The 14,352-nt window shown below is 39.0% G+C and overlaps 1 protein-coding gene across 4 annotated transcripts in view; it reads left to right on the forward strand.

Moving 5' to 3' along the window:
- ADGRB3 (adhesion G protein-coupled receptor B3) overlaps window positions 1-14,352 on the forward strand; it is a 701,435-nt gene that overhangs the window by 635,533 nt on the left and 51,550 nt on the right. For all 4 annotated transcript variants that reach the window (XM_019537601.1, XM_019537603.1, XM_019537600.1 and 1 more), the window contains 3 exons: window positions 3,217-3,367; window positions 3,948-4,017; window positions 11,139-11,205. In XM_019537601.1, coding sequence (XP_019393146.1) covers window positions 3,217-3,367; window positions 3,948-4,017; window positions 11,139-11,205 — 288 coding nt within the window. The remainder of the gene's footprint in view (window positions 1-3,216; window positions 3,368-3,947; window positions 4,018-11,138; window positions 11,206-14,352) is intronic.

Below are 14,352 nucleotides of genomic sequence, written 5' to 3' on the forward strand. Positions count from 1 at the left end.
CTTGAAGTTATGTTGCATAGTAATTCCATCAGCTGAATAGCAAGTCCAGACAGTTTAGAATTTTTTTATTGCAGTATTGTGTCCACTTAATTTCCTACAGGAGTGTTTTTATATGTACCAGTAGCGGATAAAGATAAATCTAAAATCTGCAGAAACATATTTAGAAATAAGAGTTAAAATGTCATACTTGTATATGTATATATGTGTGTGTGTGTATACTGTATGTATGTATGTATAATAACACTAAAAGAAAACTAATTCTGAAGCATAAACATCCAGGATTTAACATAAGCATTACTTTAGTTCCTCATAATCTTAGTACTTCAAGTGTGCTTACATGATTGTGATACTATTGTTGATTTGCTTTCAAGTTCATCTGTTTATCTGACCAAACCTTCCATTGTCATATTGTAACCTTTTATTGTAATATATATTGCACAATATTGCTGTCATTGTGGCTTTATTGGGTTCGAGTTCATAAACTCACATACTTTTGGAACAGCTAGATAGATGAATTAATGATAATAAACTTGTTCACTGGCCACCACTGTAATTGGTTCCCAAGAAATATGGAATGGGCATGTGTTTAGTAAGTTATCCTTACCTGCTAGAGCAGAACAAAATAGAGTTGTTTTCAAATAATAATTCTATGCAAAAGAATTTTACAATGTCTTTGCTGCTTGATAATAAATGGAGGTGTGTATAGTTTGGGCCCGATTCTGAATTTGCTGAAGACAATTGGAGTTTTTCCTTTAACTTCCATGTGAATTTCAAAGGCCTCTTACAGTCATTGCAATACTATTTTTTTTTAAACTAACATTGAAAGCACTATGTACCGGTCAACACTGTGATTTGACCTGTTTTTAGGTCTTTGTTTGACAATGTGATTTTCTATAGGCTACCTCAAATCAACTTTTATCTCCACTTACATGTCTTACACCAGATACATCAGTGTGAAAGCTAAGAGCTTCCATGTTTCTCATGTGGTTGGTGTGATAGGTTAGAGAAACACTCAGTGAAGCAGGCAAACTTTTTCAACCCAACAAATGTCTCTGTACTTAGACTCACACTGTCTAAATTGTGATCTAATATAATTTGTACCTATGTAAAGGTATTTTTTTTTAATGTGACTGGAGTTACGCTGGTATGAAAATAGTATAAGTATGGTCAGTTTTGATCCCAGCAATTTATTGTTGGGAAAAGAATGCATGACCAGATCCATCCCTCTTCTATACCTTCCAGTGTATAGACTGAAATAATTTTTGAAATGTTTCCAAGTGAAATAGGAATTGTTTCAGCAAGAGGTCATACATAGTCTCTGTAGAACCCCCCTCTCCCCTCCTCTGTCTAGTACTTTTCAAGATTTCCACATCTGCATTCAGATCCAAATCTTCTATCAGGGTGCATCACAGGGGGCGGGGGATGTCTCTGGAAGGTGCGTGGGGTTCCCTTGACTGGGATTCCAACTCTCCAGCCTCTTCCACCTCTCTGCACCTGCTGTCATCGGAGCAGAGGTATAGAGCTGACTGGTGCTGAAAAACCAGGCACAGGCATCAACAGTAGGCCTCCAAGTGCTGGAGCAGCCAGGAGCAGGGATTGTGACCCAGCAGCTGCACAGTCTGGTAACCGTCAGTCAGCCTACATGACTGCCAACCCTTCCCCCTCCTCTCTTCCCTCCCTTCCCTCCGCTCCCATGTCTTCTGTGGAAAATATTAAAAATGTTTCAATTGTTACTTTTGCCCCACCCTCAGATACTTAAATGATACTTCGGTAGCTTCTCAATACTTAATCTTTAGTTCTTAACAATAAATTGTGAATGCAGTCTTGCAAGTAAAACATGTTGGCAATGTTCAAGTTAAGAAATCTGACTGAACCAAGTATTTGAAAAAAATATAGAAGATAAGACTGAACCATGAAAAAGAAGGAGAACCAGAAAACTAATATGTGCAGTACATTAAAGGAAAGCAATTGGTTTCAGATGAGGGATTACAAAATCAATATGATCAAAACCCAAATCATATCACAAAACCTATAAAAAAAAGTGTAAACTAAAAAGTCATCTAGTGTTGTACCCATTTCTTTCTTATCTGTATCTTATATATTAGGCTTTTATTCAGCACAATACTTTAGCACAAGTGGCATGTCAGGCATCTGAGTCCCCCTCAGTAGTTTTTAAACTAGCACTTTAACCTGTTAATTCTTTGGATGAAGAGCTTATCTTTTATTGTATGCATTTAAAATAACTAAAAAATATTTTGAGCCATCTAAATAATAATAAATAGTGCCAGTAATTCTAAACTATGTTCTTATGCAGCTGACATCTGGTCTTTGGGGCTTTATTTTTTAACATTGATCAGATTAATGCATTACTAAAATTGTAATAAGGACCATAGCTGTTTATGCTCTCTATTGGTATAATATTGGTTCTTGAGCATTCAACCAACTGCATTTTATTGTCTGAGTGCTCCCATACCTAGAGTTCCATACCAAAAGCAAAGCAGTAAAATGATGGAACACAATTTTCTTCCAAGGGAGAGTCAAGCTCACTTAGATGAGCCACAATGTCAAGTTTAATTAAAGTCTACACTGACAGTGGAGAGGCTGTACTGGATGAGTAGCTTTCAGATAACAAATGACTGACACACATAAAAACAATAACTAAAATAATTGCTAAGGTTCTGTTTCTTAAACCTGCCTAAAAGAATGTTAGGTATTTATTCAAAGACTTCCCATGGGGTTATATTCTGTAAGATTGAAATGAAAAATCAAATACGGCAGGAAGCTTAATCTACCCCCTGGAGTTTAGATTTACAGCCAAGTTTTGTCTGCGTGAAGGAAAGACCATAAAAATGGCATTTAGGATTGTTTGTATTTCCATGTTTTCTTTGCTTAATACTGTGTGATTGCAGGATTCAATAACAATGTAACTTGTTCACTGCAGTAGTTTTGCAATGCTCAATGGCCAAAGTAAAGATGTAAAAATACTTGCTGTGTTCTATATTTAAGTATCTCTCAATCAGTCTCCATGTACATGCAGTTCATGTATTTCAGAGCTCTTCTACCTAATCTAAATCAGCATCTCTCTGTAGCAATTGCACTAGAAAGACAGAGGTGATGTACAGGGTAGAAGGTCAAGCTTATAGAATATGACAACCCTTTCAAGGAGAAATGATTGTCCCTTAGTATTCAACGTGAGCTTTTCTTTGCTTCCTGCAGGGCATCTGCACCACAACCACTGCATTTTTACACTTCTTCTTCTTAGCTTCGTTCTGTTGGGTTTTGACAGAAGCGTGGCAGTCATATATGGCTGTTACTGGAAAAATTAGGACACGGCTTATAAGGAAGCGCTTCTTGTGCCTTGGATGGGGTAAGTCCATAAAAATCATTTAGCTTAAATCATTAGTATTGACTGTTTAATAAAAAGAAAAAATTTGGAACATTGATATTTACTGAAGTAATCATGACTGGTCATTGATAGCACAGTTACTACAAAGAAAGCTAGTACAGAAGACTTGTCATTTTATTGCAATATATAATATTAATGTTGTATTATTGATTTGGCTCAAGTTACAAGCAATGAATTTTCCATTGCTTTTCATGCTGTAACATGTATTTTTAACTTCATTTTTTTAGGCTGTCTGCAAAACAACGTAATTAAAAAAAAAAACAACCCTTACTGAATAGCCACAGAATGTCTATGTTATTAGTTCGCTTTAAGCTATGTCAAATAAGCTGGTAACTTAGCAACATCAAAGTGATGCATTTGAGGCTGAAGAGCTCACTCTCCTTTCAGTGCTTCAGAAAACAAATCCAGCAAAAAGATATGAAATTATTAATTACACCAAAAATGTGATTTTAGATTAAGTGGTTGGCTCTGTCATTTCCTACCCAGAGAGAACAGTGGTTATTTAGCCAAGCCTTAATGGAAATTACTGTTTGTTTTCCAGGTTTACCAGCATTAGTGGTGGCTATTTCGATAGGCTTTACCAAGACAAAAGGATATGGAACGCCTCACTAGTAAGTCAGTCTGCAATGACAAAATATGTTTTTAATTAACAAAGCTACCATGCCCATCAGGAGTCATACAGCACAGTCCAAGGGCCTATTGTACATCCATTCATATGCAAAACACCCCTAAAAAGTCAATGAGTGTTGCATTAAATAGATCAGAAAATCAAAACCCAGTATTGGGCTAGTTCTACAAAGTACACTCCAAAGAATATACTGTGTACATTCCTAATAATCCTCCATGTCACCCAGCATCTCTCAGGGGACACTGGGTCTAGATCCACAAAGGAACTTAGACACCTAACTGCTATTATAGGCACCTAAGTCCAACAGCGAGGTCAGTTAGATCCTGTAAACTTCTTCTGAGTTACCATCTAAGCCTGAAGGTACCTAAGTTTCTGCCAGTGAGCCTGCAGACAGTCACTTAAGTCTGGATGCTGCTGGGATGCTCAGGCTCCTAATTCATTCCTAAGCCCAGTGAAATTCTCAGGCTATAAATTCCCTTACCTATCACACCCATGCTTGCCAACCCAATTGGCACTTTGAAAGCACGCCCACTAGATCAGGCTTCTCATAAAAGATATCCAAAAGACTCTTCATGGCAGGCTGGCATGCATGCTTCTTTAGCCAACAGCCTTGAGATTAGGGCTCTTATTGATGAAATGAGAGACCATTTGCAAATCCCCCTCTGCCTGATTTTGAGCAGTAAATTAAATTCAGTCTCCCACCTGCCATTCATTGGCCAGAAAGTAAGAGAAAACAAGGAGGGTAATTCCATATCCTGGAGTGCCATGGCACTCACTTGGGATGTAGATGAACCAGGGTCAGATCTGTTCTCCGGTAAATGTTTAATTATATACATAAAGAGCAATTTCAATTAGAGAGATTGAAATATCTCCCTACACACGTAGGCCAGTAGTGGAGGTGGCTGGGGTATTCTGCTGCATGCAGAAGACCTGAGCTCAAGTTCTTGCTCCAAATTAGAAAACTGGACATTTGAATACAGCTCTGTCTCTCTCCTAGGTGGGTTGTTGGGCTATTGGGTTTAATAGTAAGGGCATATATTTCTCTATATATCTGTTGTTTCATGGAAAGGGCTGAAGTGCTTTGAATGCCAGTGTTTTAAGGGCAGTGCATAGACCCCCATCCTTCTCCTTGCCATTTCCTACTTGCTAAGTTACATGACTCCTGCTCAGTTTCCTGACTTCTGTGAATCCCATACATAGGTTCCTAAGTCTCCTTATCATATATGTACCTAGGCAGTCTGGATAGATTCCATTGGTCTGGAAGGTACTTGAAAGCTAGGCATTACAACACTCCGCATTTCAAAGTCTAAGTTGTTTTATGGCTCTATGACTCTCTTACTTGCAGAATCAAGCCCATTTTTAGTATCACTTGACTTATTCTGCTAAAATTATTCAAGCGTTACAGGCTACTTTAGTCACACATATTCCTTCCTGCTTCCTGCTGGTATGGATGAAAATTTTAAAACAGAGTGCTGAAATATTAATAGTGAATGGTACATCAGTAATAAGGAGTAAGCCCTGAATGTAAGGGAATGTGAGAATTTTTATGCATGGTAGGTCTTATCCAGAGCAGCAGTCTGAACAAAAATCAGCTGTTCAAATACTTGCAGAACAAAAATACAAAAGGACTTTTCAAATGGGTTTGTGAATAATTTTTTCTAGTACTTCACCAATTCTACTTCTGACCTGACATAGGGAACATTCCTCCACATTATTGGTTTTGGGAGGGCCCAAATAAGACCACTGTGGGCACATCTAAATGTGCCTTAATTAACCTGAATAAACACCAACACAGTTTGCACTGGAGTTTATTGCTTCCAGGTGCAGCATTTACATGTGCATCTGGGACTGCAGCACATTGAGCTGGGACAGCACAACACTGGCTAGCAGGTGGTCTGGGTGGTGAGCCTGGCAGCCCAGAGCTGCTCTGACTCGACTCAACATGCTGAGGAGGGGCTGGCTGGGGCACAAGAGTACTACAACATGGAGCTAGTCCACAGTCAGTCCCTGCACTGTACCACCTTCATGCTCCAGCCAGCCCCAGACACCATCTTCACAGTTGTTGGAGTGCAGGTGAGTACTCCACCGTAAGATAGTACTTGTGTCAGGCAGTAATATCCTACAATGGAATTAATTAGTTTACTACAGCCAAATAGCACTTCACGTGTAGACAGTGTTGCTTTACTGCACAGCTAATTAGTCAACCCTCCAGTAAAGCGCACGTGCAGATGTACCCAACCTCTCCTAGTCTAGCAAGGAGAATTGCTGCTCTGAGGCAATGTAATTACAGTGCATTGGACCAGACTCAATTAATAGTCTGCTGGACCATAGTAATTAGCACATTCCAGCAGCCTCTGCATCTCATGTATCAATGTCCTTGTGCTTTAAAATGGCAGTGGGAGCACTTTAACTAAAGCTTATCTGGTGAGCTTTAGTTAAAGCACCCCTGGTACCATTTTGAATGGTGGAGATGCTAATGCATTAGATGCTGTAGGCACTTTAATTAGAGAGGTTTTTGGAGCCACTCTAATTAAACAACCCTCTCACCCCTACAGCATATGTAAAAATACTCATTGGGTCAATATCATCCTTATTTAACATAGTGGGAACTGAGGAATTGTTCCATTCAGAACCCAGGAAAGATAACTAATACCTGTTTGGCTACAGAAATCGAGCAGGATTGCTCTGTCATCTTTCCTAGATCACAGGAGATATGGCACTATTGTGCATTCTCTAACTACTCTCTGCTAAGGAATCTATAGAAATTGTTTGCCTTTTATTCAGTGGCAACGGTAAAAGCAGCAGAAACAGAACTTATTACCAGTCTTCCTAGTTTCTATCATTTACTTTCCAAGACAAAAAGTAATGAAACAGAACATTGATTCTGCACTCTCATCGCCTATGACCTACTGGTAAGAAAATACCAAGGAGGGGTGGCCAAGAGACACCTCTGATTAGGGAGGATGAAATTGCCATTCTAAAGCCACACCAAACCAGTTTCATTGAGCAGTATACCAGTAGTACACCCAAATTAATGTGCTTGATACACAGTAGTTGTGTCTACACAAGACTCTGTATTGCCATAGCAATGAGCTATGGTGACGTAGTATCAGTGGGCATGAACTGTGATGCTGCTGCTACTGCACAGTAGCTCATTGCTACTGCACAGTAGGGTCAGAAATGACCCATGCAGTGCCAGGACTGCACAGTACATGCAGGACCAGGACTGCAGCTTCTGCAGCTCTAGCAGGTAATAAATGACCACACAGTAACAACTGCACAGTCAGACAGGCATGTAGACACGCCCAGCTTCACCTTACTTTGTTCCAAGGGAGCTCAGGTTTCTACCTGAACTTTTCATGTAGCCCTAATTACAAGTAACTTGCATTACATTTACTTCGTATGTATTATTTATGAAAACACCATTATTCCACTAACGCCATTGCTGATGTTTCAGATGCACAGAAGGGACTTCCAAATGATGGGCAGCCCAGCCCTACAGCCCATTTGCATTTCTGGATAACATTTTGCATTACTGGGCATTACAGCTAAATTTAGGCATTAAGTTTAATTTTAGGTACGAATAACCACAGTGAAGATGATGCAAGGGTTTCCATTATAGCGGTGATGAGGATGATGCACACTATTCAAAAGATGAATAGGTCAAAGGAGGCATGTCCAGCTTACAACCTGTGAGCCACATTCTGCCTGTGAATGGTTAATTTATGGCCCCTGATCTCCCACCCAGCCACTCCTCTCCCCATTTCTCTGGCTACTGCTGCAGGTCAGGTCTTCAGGCTCTTCCTTCTGCTTCCTGTCACTGCTCCAGAGAGTAGCTCAGTATAGTGCAGGGGAGCTCACAGCCAGGGGCTGAGGGTGAGGGCTGGGGCACCTGTGAAGCTCTGTGCGGAATGGGAGATGCCTGCATAGTGTGCAGTCCATGGGGCACGTGGCTCACACTAGCCTAGCCTGTATGATATGCAGCCCCCCTGGTGCCACCTGTGCAGCATGCAGCTCCCTCTAATATAGCCCTTGTGGCTTACCAGCTAAAGTTTATGAACATATGAGCTGGCCTCATGCACTGACCATAGGTACTTTCTACTCCTACTGTGAGATAAACAAAGCAAGGGCACTATAGAACTAGAAAAGAGAAATAAAAATAATTATGAAGCAGAAAAAAAAGAAAGGAAGCGAAAAATAGGACCAGAGGAAAAAAATGAGAAACAGATAAAATGGTCAAAAAGATGGCAACAATTATGTGGAAGGACAAGGCCATTTCCTCTGTAGGAAATGTTTAAAAAGTTGCTAAATTTTAAATTAGCAGTTATAATTGTGCCTTTAAAGAAAGACTATACTATATCTCCTAGTATAGTCTTTCTTTAAAGGCACAATTATAACTGCTAATTTAAAATTTAGCAACTTTTTAAAAAGTTATAAAACTTCTCAGACTAAGTGTGGCCAGATTTTTTTCCCTTTACTTTTTCTGTTGACAAAACCCTATTGGCAATGTGGTGTGGTGGAAACCTGAAGAGACTTTTCAGACTACCTTTTTTAGAGCTTCCTAAACTTCCTGCATTCACTTTCATGGCTTTAAGGTCTCAGAGTCACTAAACATGATCCTATTGCACACCATGCAACAGCCAGAGTTGTATTAGTTCTGATATACCTTTTTTTTTTAGCCTGAAAAGATTCATGCATGACTAGGCTTGACATACTGTACATGCTCTAATATGTACATGATCTAATATGTTTCTAATATGTTGTATTTTGCTGCATTGTTGTGATCCATGGGAATCAACATAAATTCCACGTAGGACCAACACTCCTTAGAAGAAAAATTAGGGACAGTGAATGTTTGACACAGAGACAGGCTATGGAGTTAGACTTCCTTTCATGCTCTCCTTCTGAACCCATGACTCTTGCATTCCTTTCTTCCTGTCACTCAGCTTTAACAAGCTGAAAAGAGGGTACTCTTGGTGCCCACAGTCTGGGTGATTAGGGCACTTTCTAAGAAATGGAAGATGTGGGTTCAATTATTCTCAGCCTGAATGGAGTCTAGAACTGAGGTCTCTTTCTTCCTTCCTAGGCAAGCATTTTAACCAATAAGCAACATGCAGCTCCCACAGATACAGCTGGGATGGGGTGGGGCCCTTGGATACTTGGATGTTGGGCAGGATACAAAAGATGGGTTGGTCTCTTTGCTGCATGCATCATCTCAGTTGCAAACAGTTATTCAGTCGGGTTTTTTCTGCATCTGAAAATTAAGAGCCCTTATGAATTTCCCAGGTGTACCTTTCTGGATTGTTTCTGAACATGCATATTTGTCTAAGTCTAGTCACTTCAGGATCTTCCCAAGCTAAAGTGTGAATATATACAGAATCTAGAGATTTTAGAGGTCTTGGGCTGGCTGAACAAGGAATGTATTTAGTAACTTAGTACCTACAAGCCATGTAAGTGCCACTTAGATATCTTAGCAGTATAATCACATCTGGGTTAAAATTCCTGACAAAAAAATTCAAGTACATCCTGTTATGTAAGGACTGACTTTATGAGCAAGGAAGGAAAATAATTTATTTGTAAGAGAGTTCTATTGGGATTTCTATGTGCAATGCTTACAGTTAAGAAGTAGAGCTGGTGAAAAAATTGCAGAAATATTTTCAACACTTTTAGTGAAAACTTTGTGCCAACTTTTCAACTGTTAAGTCATGCCAACATTTTAATTCATAGAGAAACAGAAAAAAATCAGATTTTTTCCAAACATTTTTAACTGATTTTTTTTTAATAAGAAACTTTGCTAGGGAGAACCCATACAGTGGCATTGAAAATACTAGGATTTTTGTCTTTTTATATACAGTAGTTATTTGCAATTGCTTACTGTTTAAGACTGATTAAATATACCCATATTGTCACCGTTTTAGCATTTCACACTCTAATAAGGTTGGGTTCATGTGGCAAGGCCCAGATATGTTTTATTTACTTTGGGAAATGACTGAATCTCAAAAGTCTTTTTTTCTGTCCTTTTTGCATTCATAATTTCAGCCATAGCAGAATACTAATACTAAGATGGGTCTGTATGTAACTTATTGTTTTTTAAAAGAAATTCAGACAATGAGGGATAGGGAATAGAGAGATCTGTACTGATCATATATTCTGATGCAAGTTTATTTAAGTGCGATATTCAAATACATTATCTGAGTGCATTTCCTTGAATGCTCTTATATGTATGTGCACTCACACATTCAAATAAACATGCATTTTAATGTATAAGCACTGATTAAAAAAAAAACTGCAGCTGCACTTACTTTAGTAAGTAGACATTTCTAAAGCTTAGCATGGCGATATGTTATATATTTACGACTCAGTTCTGCAAGATGTCTATATATTTAAAATCCCTTTCTTTTCAAGAGATGCAATAGGCTTGCAACATCAGGTCTTTAATAACACACCAGAAATTCATATATTTTTAAATGCTGTAATAGTTGTGCAACCTTCCAGAGAAGCCAAGTGTAGAAGGTATAGACATGCTTGTTTTCTAAGTGTATATAATATGTAAGACATTATCCCATCATTAATTACCAAATTACATCAATGAAAATGTATAGGGAATTTGTTTTTCTAAATCAGGTTCCGTCAACAATTTCACAGTTATTTGACCTTAGTGAAAGTACTCAGGACCACTCTGACATTTAAAAAATGAACTAAGTAAGTTTCCAAAGAACGTCTTAACAAAGATATTAAAACCTCTCTTTTATCATACTCCATTAACTCAAAAACCTACAGGAAAATTCACAAAAGTTTCCAAATATATTTCACTCCGAATAAGCACAAGGCATTTAAGTATAGTTACAATGTGTTTTAAAAGTTGTGGAAGCATTACTGTAGGGTTGAATAATAAAAGCTACTTATCAACTGCCCAGAGCATCATTGTATCACCAAAGTAATTTCATTTCTTTTTCTATGCTTATAAATCTCTCCATGAATATATATGCATTATGCCAGAAGAACTGGTACCATATATCCAGCATGTATGTTCTCTTCATATTACTTTCATGGTATAATACTTATTATTAATTTGTATTAGTTCTTTTCTGATGTTCTTTCCAGCTGCTGGCTGTCTCTCGAAGGAGGGTTACTCTATGCTTTTGTTGGACCTGCGGCTGCTGTTGTCTTGGTAAACATAACAATCATTTTCGGTATTTTCATTAGAAATTGTTGAATACACTATCTGAAGTAGAGAGTGGTTAGCTATGCAGCAGATGAAATTTCTTTATAAGCATCTTCAGAACAGTAGTTAAAGATTCCTTCGATGTTTTGAATGCAGTTTTTTTCTCATTCAATTTTATTATGTGCTTTACATCAATAGTGTATCTCTCCGTGTTTCATATGAACATTAAGCATAATGAGAGATGTTTTTGCATACTCTGCACAAATGTCTCTGTGTATACATTTGTATTAGTACATATATATTCATACAAGTTTATGCAGTATGTGTGCTGTACACATTTTAAAGTAATTCTCGGTAGGAGAATTGGCAAAAGTTCATTACTAAAATAAGGACAAACTATGAAATCCTGTTGGGAAAACTCTTATTGATTACTCTCAGGCTGAGATTTTACCCGATGTTGTCATCCATCATAATAACATACTGTTACTCTAGAGGAGCTAGTTACCAGACAGGGGAACTCTATGTAAGAATTAAAAAACTATGTTTCATTATATTTAAAGTAGGATATAAGCCAGCATGCTAGAAAATGGTTATGAGTATATCTGAACAAGTATTATTCCACAAAAATATGCCTTCTGCATTTTGTTCCTGATACAGTCAGAAATAAAGCTGCAAAGGTGCTATGCTGATTGCTGACACAAGAAATGTATTACTAGCATTACAGAATTCTCATCCCTATCAGTCACATCCTTTTAACTATTGCCACCACGTAAAAAAATTTGGTTACAGTCTTAATGGCCTTGTGCTGGACACTGTAACACTGTTTTTCAGGGGTGGCAGGAAGAATGGAATTAGAGGTCAGGTCTTCTGGGAGTACTATCCTCAAAGAATAAAATTCACAATAGTTAAAAAATGTTACCTATCACATTTTACAGCTCTGCAATTGTATCTGAGCATCTGACAAATGTTTTTTCCTAAGTATGTTGCTAATAAAGCAAACATTAACATTTCTTTGAAATTTTCCTAAATTCTAAATCTTGCACTGTTGGAAGAATGTTGTAAATGGATCATCTCTGGACTCCTACAAAGGTCTTAGAACAGAAGGTTTTGCTGTACATATTGTATAACAAGGTTTTCTAACAAATCATCTAAATCAGAGATGCCAGAGACTGTCCACAGGCTGGATCCAGCCCATGGAGCCGTATGGTCTGGCCTGTGGGTCCCAGATTGACCATGCATTCAGCATAAAAGTTGGTCGAGGGCACAGGCTGTGTGCAGCACCTGCACCAAACCAACTCTAAGCGCTGGCTCTGGAGTTGGCATGGATTGGGCCACACCAGAACTAGTACTCAGGGCTGGTCCAGCAGGGTGGGTTGTGAAGTGGTCCATTCAGGCACAGGGCTGGTCCAGCAGGCACAAGGTGTGAGCTGGTCCATTCAGCTCACATCCTGTGCCAACTCCCTGTACTGTATGCAGTGCCCAGACCCAGCCTAGTCCTGTGCACCATGTGCAGCGTGCAATGGTTATGCTCTGGAGCTCACACTGTATGTAGGGAATGGGGCATAGGGCCACCACAAGCCATGGGATGCATGCAGTGCCCTGCCAGATCGGCCATATATACTGGCTCTGGCATGAACAGACGGCCTGGGGCACAATCCAGACTGGCCCTGAAGCCAGCACACAGGGCTAGTCTGGTGGGATGCTGCACACCTGGACCTTCTGTACCACGTGTGGCACCCTCAGAGCCAGATCCAGTGCATGCTACACACAGTGCTTGGTCCAGCTGCACATGCAGCGCTTGATACAGCAGGTGGGCATGAGGTTTATGCTGCTTGTGGCACCCCAATGGACTAGCCCGACACACTGGCTTTGGTATGTGGTCCTAATCTGGCCCATAGACCAGCTCAGAGACCTTCATCCAACCCACAGAGCTGGATGAGTTTGGCAGCCCTGATCTAAATCATGAAAGTAAACTGGGGATTTGCATGCACACTTACCTAGATCCATACACTGAGACTAATGCATACACTTTTGAAACATTTAGAAAGTTGATCTTCAGATCCTGTATATTAATCTGGGCCTTTCTTAGATCTGGCTGTATACATGTAAAGTTATCCAGGGACCTTATGAGTTAGCATGTATATTTTACCAAAAAGAGGCAGATATTAATAGATATTAATAATTCTCCTTACCACTAGGAAAGTACTGACTGTGATTCCTCTCCATCCTCTTTTATTAACCTTCAGAGTGACGCAAAGCAAACTTCACTTATAAAGCCCTCATGTCACCTATTCCCAAACAGCCTTGCTCCTCCTCCATCCTTTCCCCTGGCTCTCACATATAGTGATGACTGTAGGTTATCCATATGTTCTGAATATAAATTGGCCTCCTAGTTTTGCTAAACCCTTGCAGCTCATTGACTCTAGCTAAACAAAACTTTCATTTACTGGCTACAAAACTATTCCAAACCCCAAAATGCATCTCTTTGCACGGTTGGCTTGTATCTAACAAATAAAAATAAATAAATACATTTTAAAACCTCATTATTTCTCAAACTATCTTCTCAATAAACCAAAATGTATTAATGTTCTTTTAGGTCTTGTATCAATAGAATTAATCTTTTCTAGGTTTCCTCATTGACAGTTTTCCCTTTTGTTTTAACATAACAGTACCCTTTCACAGGGCCAAATGTAATCTGCAAGTTCCAGGAGACGAAGTACAGAGTTAGACCAGGCTGCCTGACTGTCCGCAGCAATTGTTCATGTTTTCAACCTATCATGCTAAATTCCAGTCTCACAAATAAACTCATCCTCCTGAGCTGTTCTTGTAGTATGTCTCATTTCATGCATAAAAGAAGACATATGTAAAAATCCTCCTGGTTCAATAAAGCTTCTTTTTTTTCACATGCATACGCACTAATCAAGACACTGGTTAATCTGACTCATGAAGAAAACAGGCTTCTCTGAAGCTAAAATATTCACAAAAATGACCACATAACATTGCTGCCATTTACAATAGTATTCATAGTTTCATAATTAGTAGGGTAGGAAGGGACCTGAGCAGATCATCTAGTCCGACCCCCTGCAATGGCAGGAAAGAGTACTGGGGTCAAACGACCCCAGCTAGGTGATTGTCAAGCCTTGTCTTAAAGAC

The sequence above is a fragment of the Crocodylus porosus genome, unplaced genomic scaffold (assembly GCF_001723895.1).
Source record: "Crocodylus porosus isolate Cpor-Errol unplaced genomic scaffold, CroPor_comp1, whole genome shotgun sequence".
Classification (NCBI taxonomy): domain Eukaryota; kingdom Metazoa; phylum Chordata; order Crocodylia; family Crocodylidae; genus Crocodylus; species Crocodylus porosus.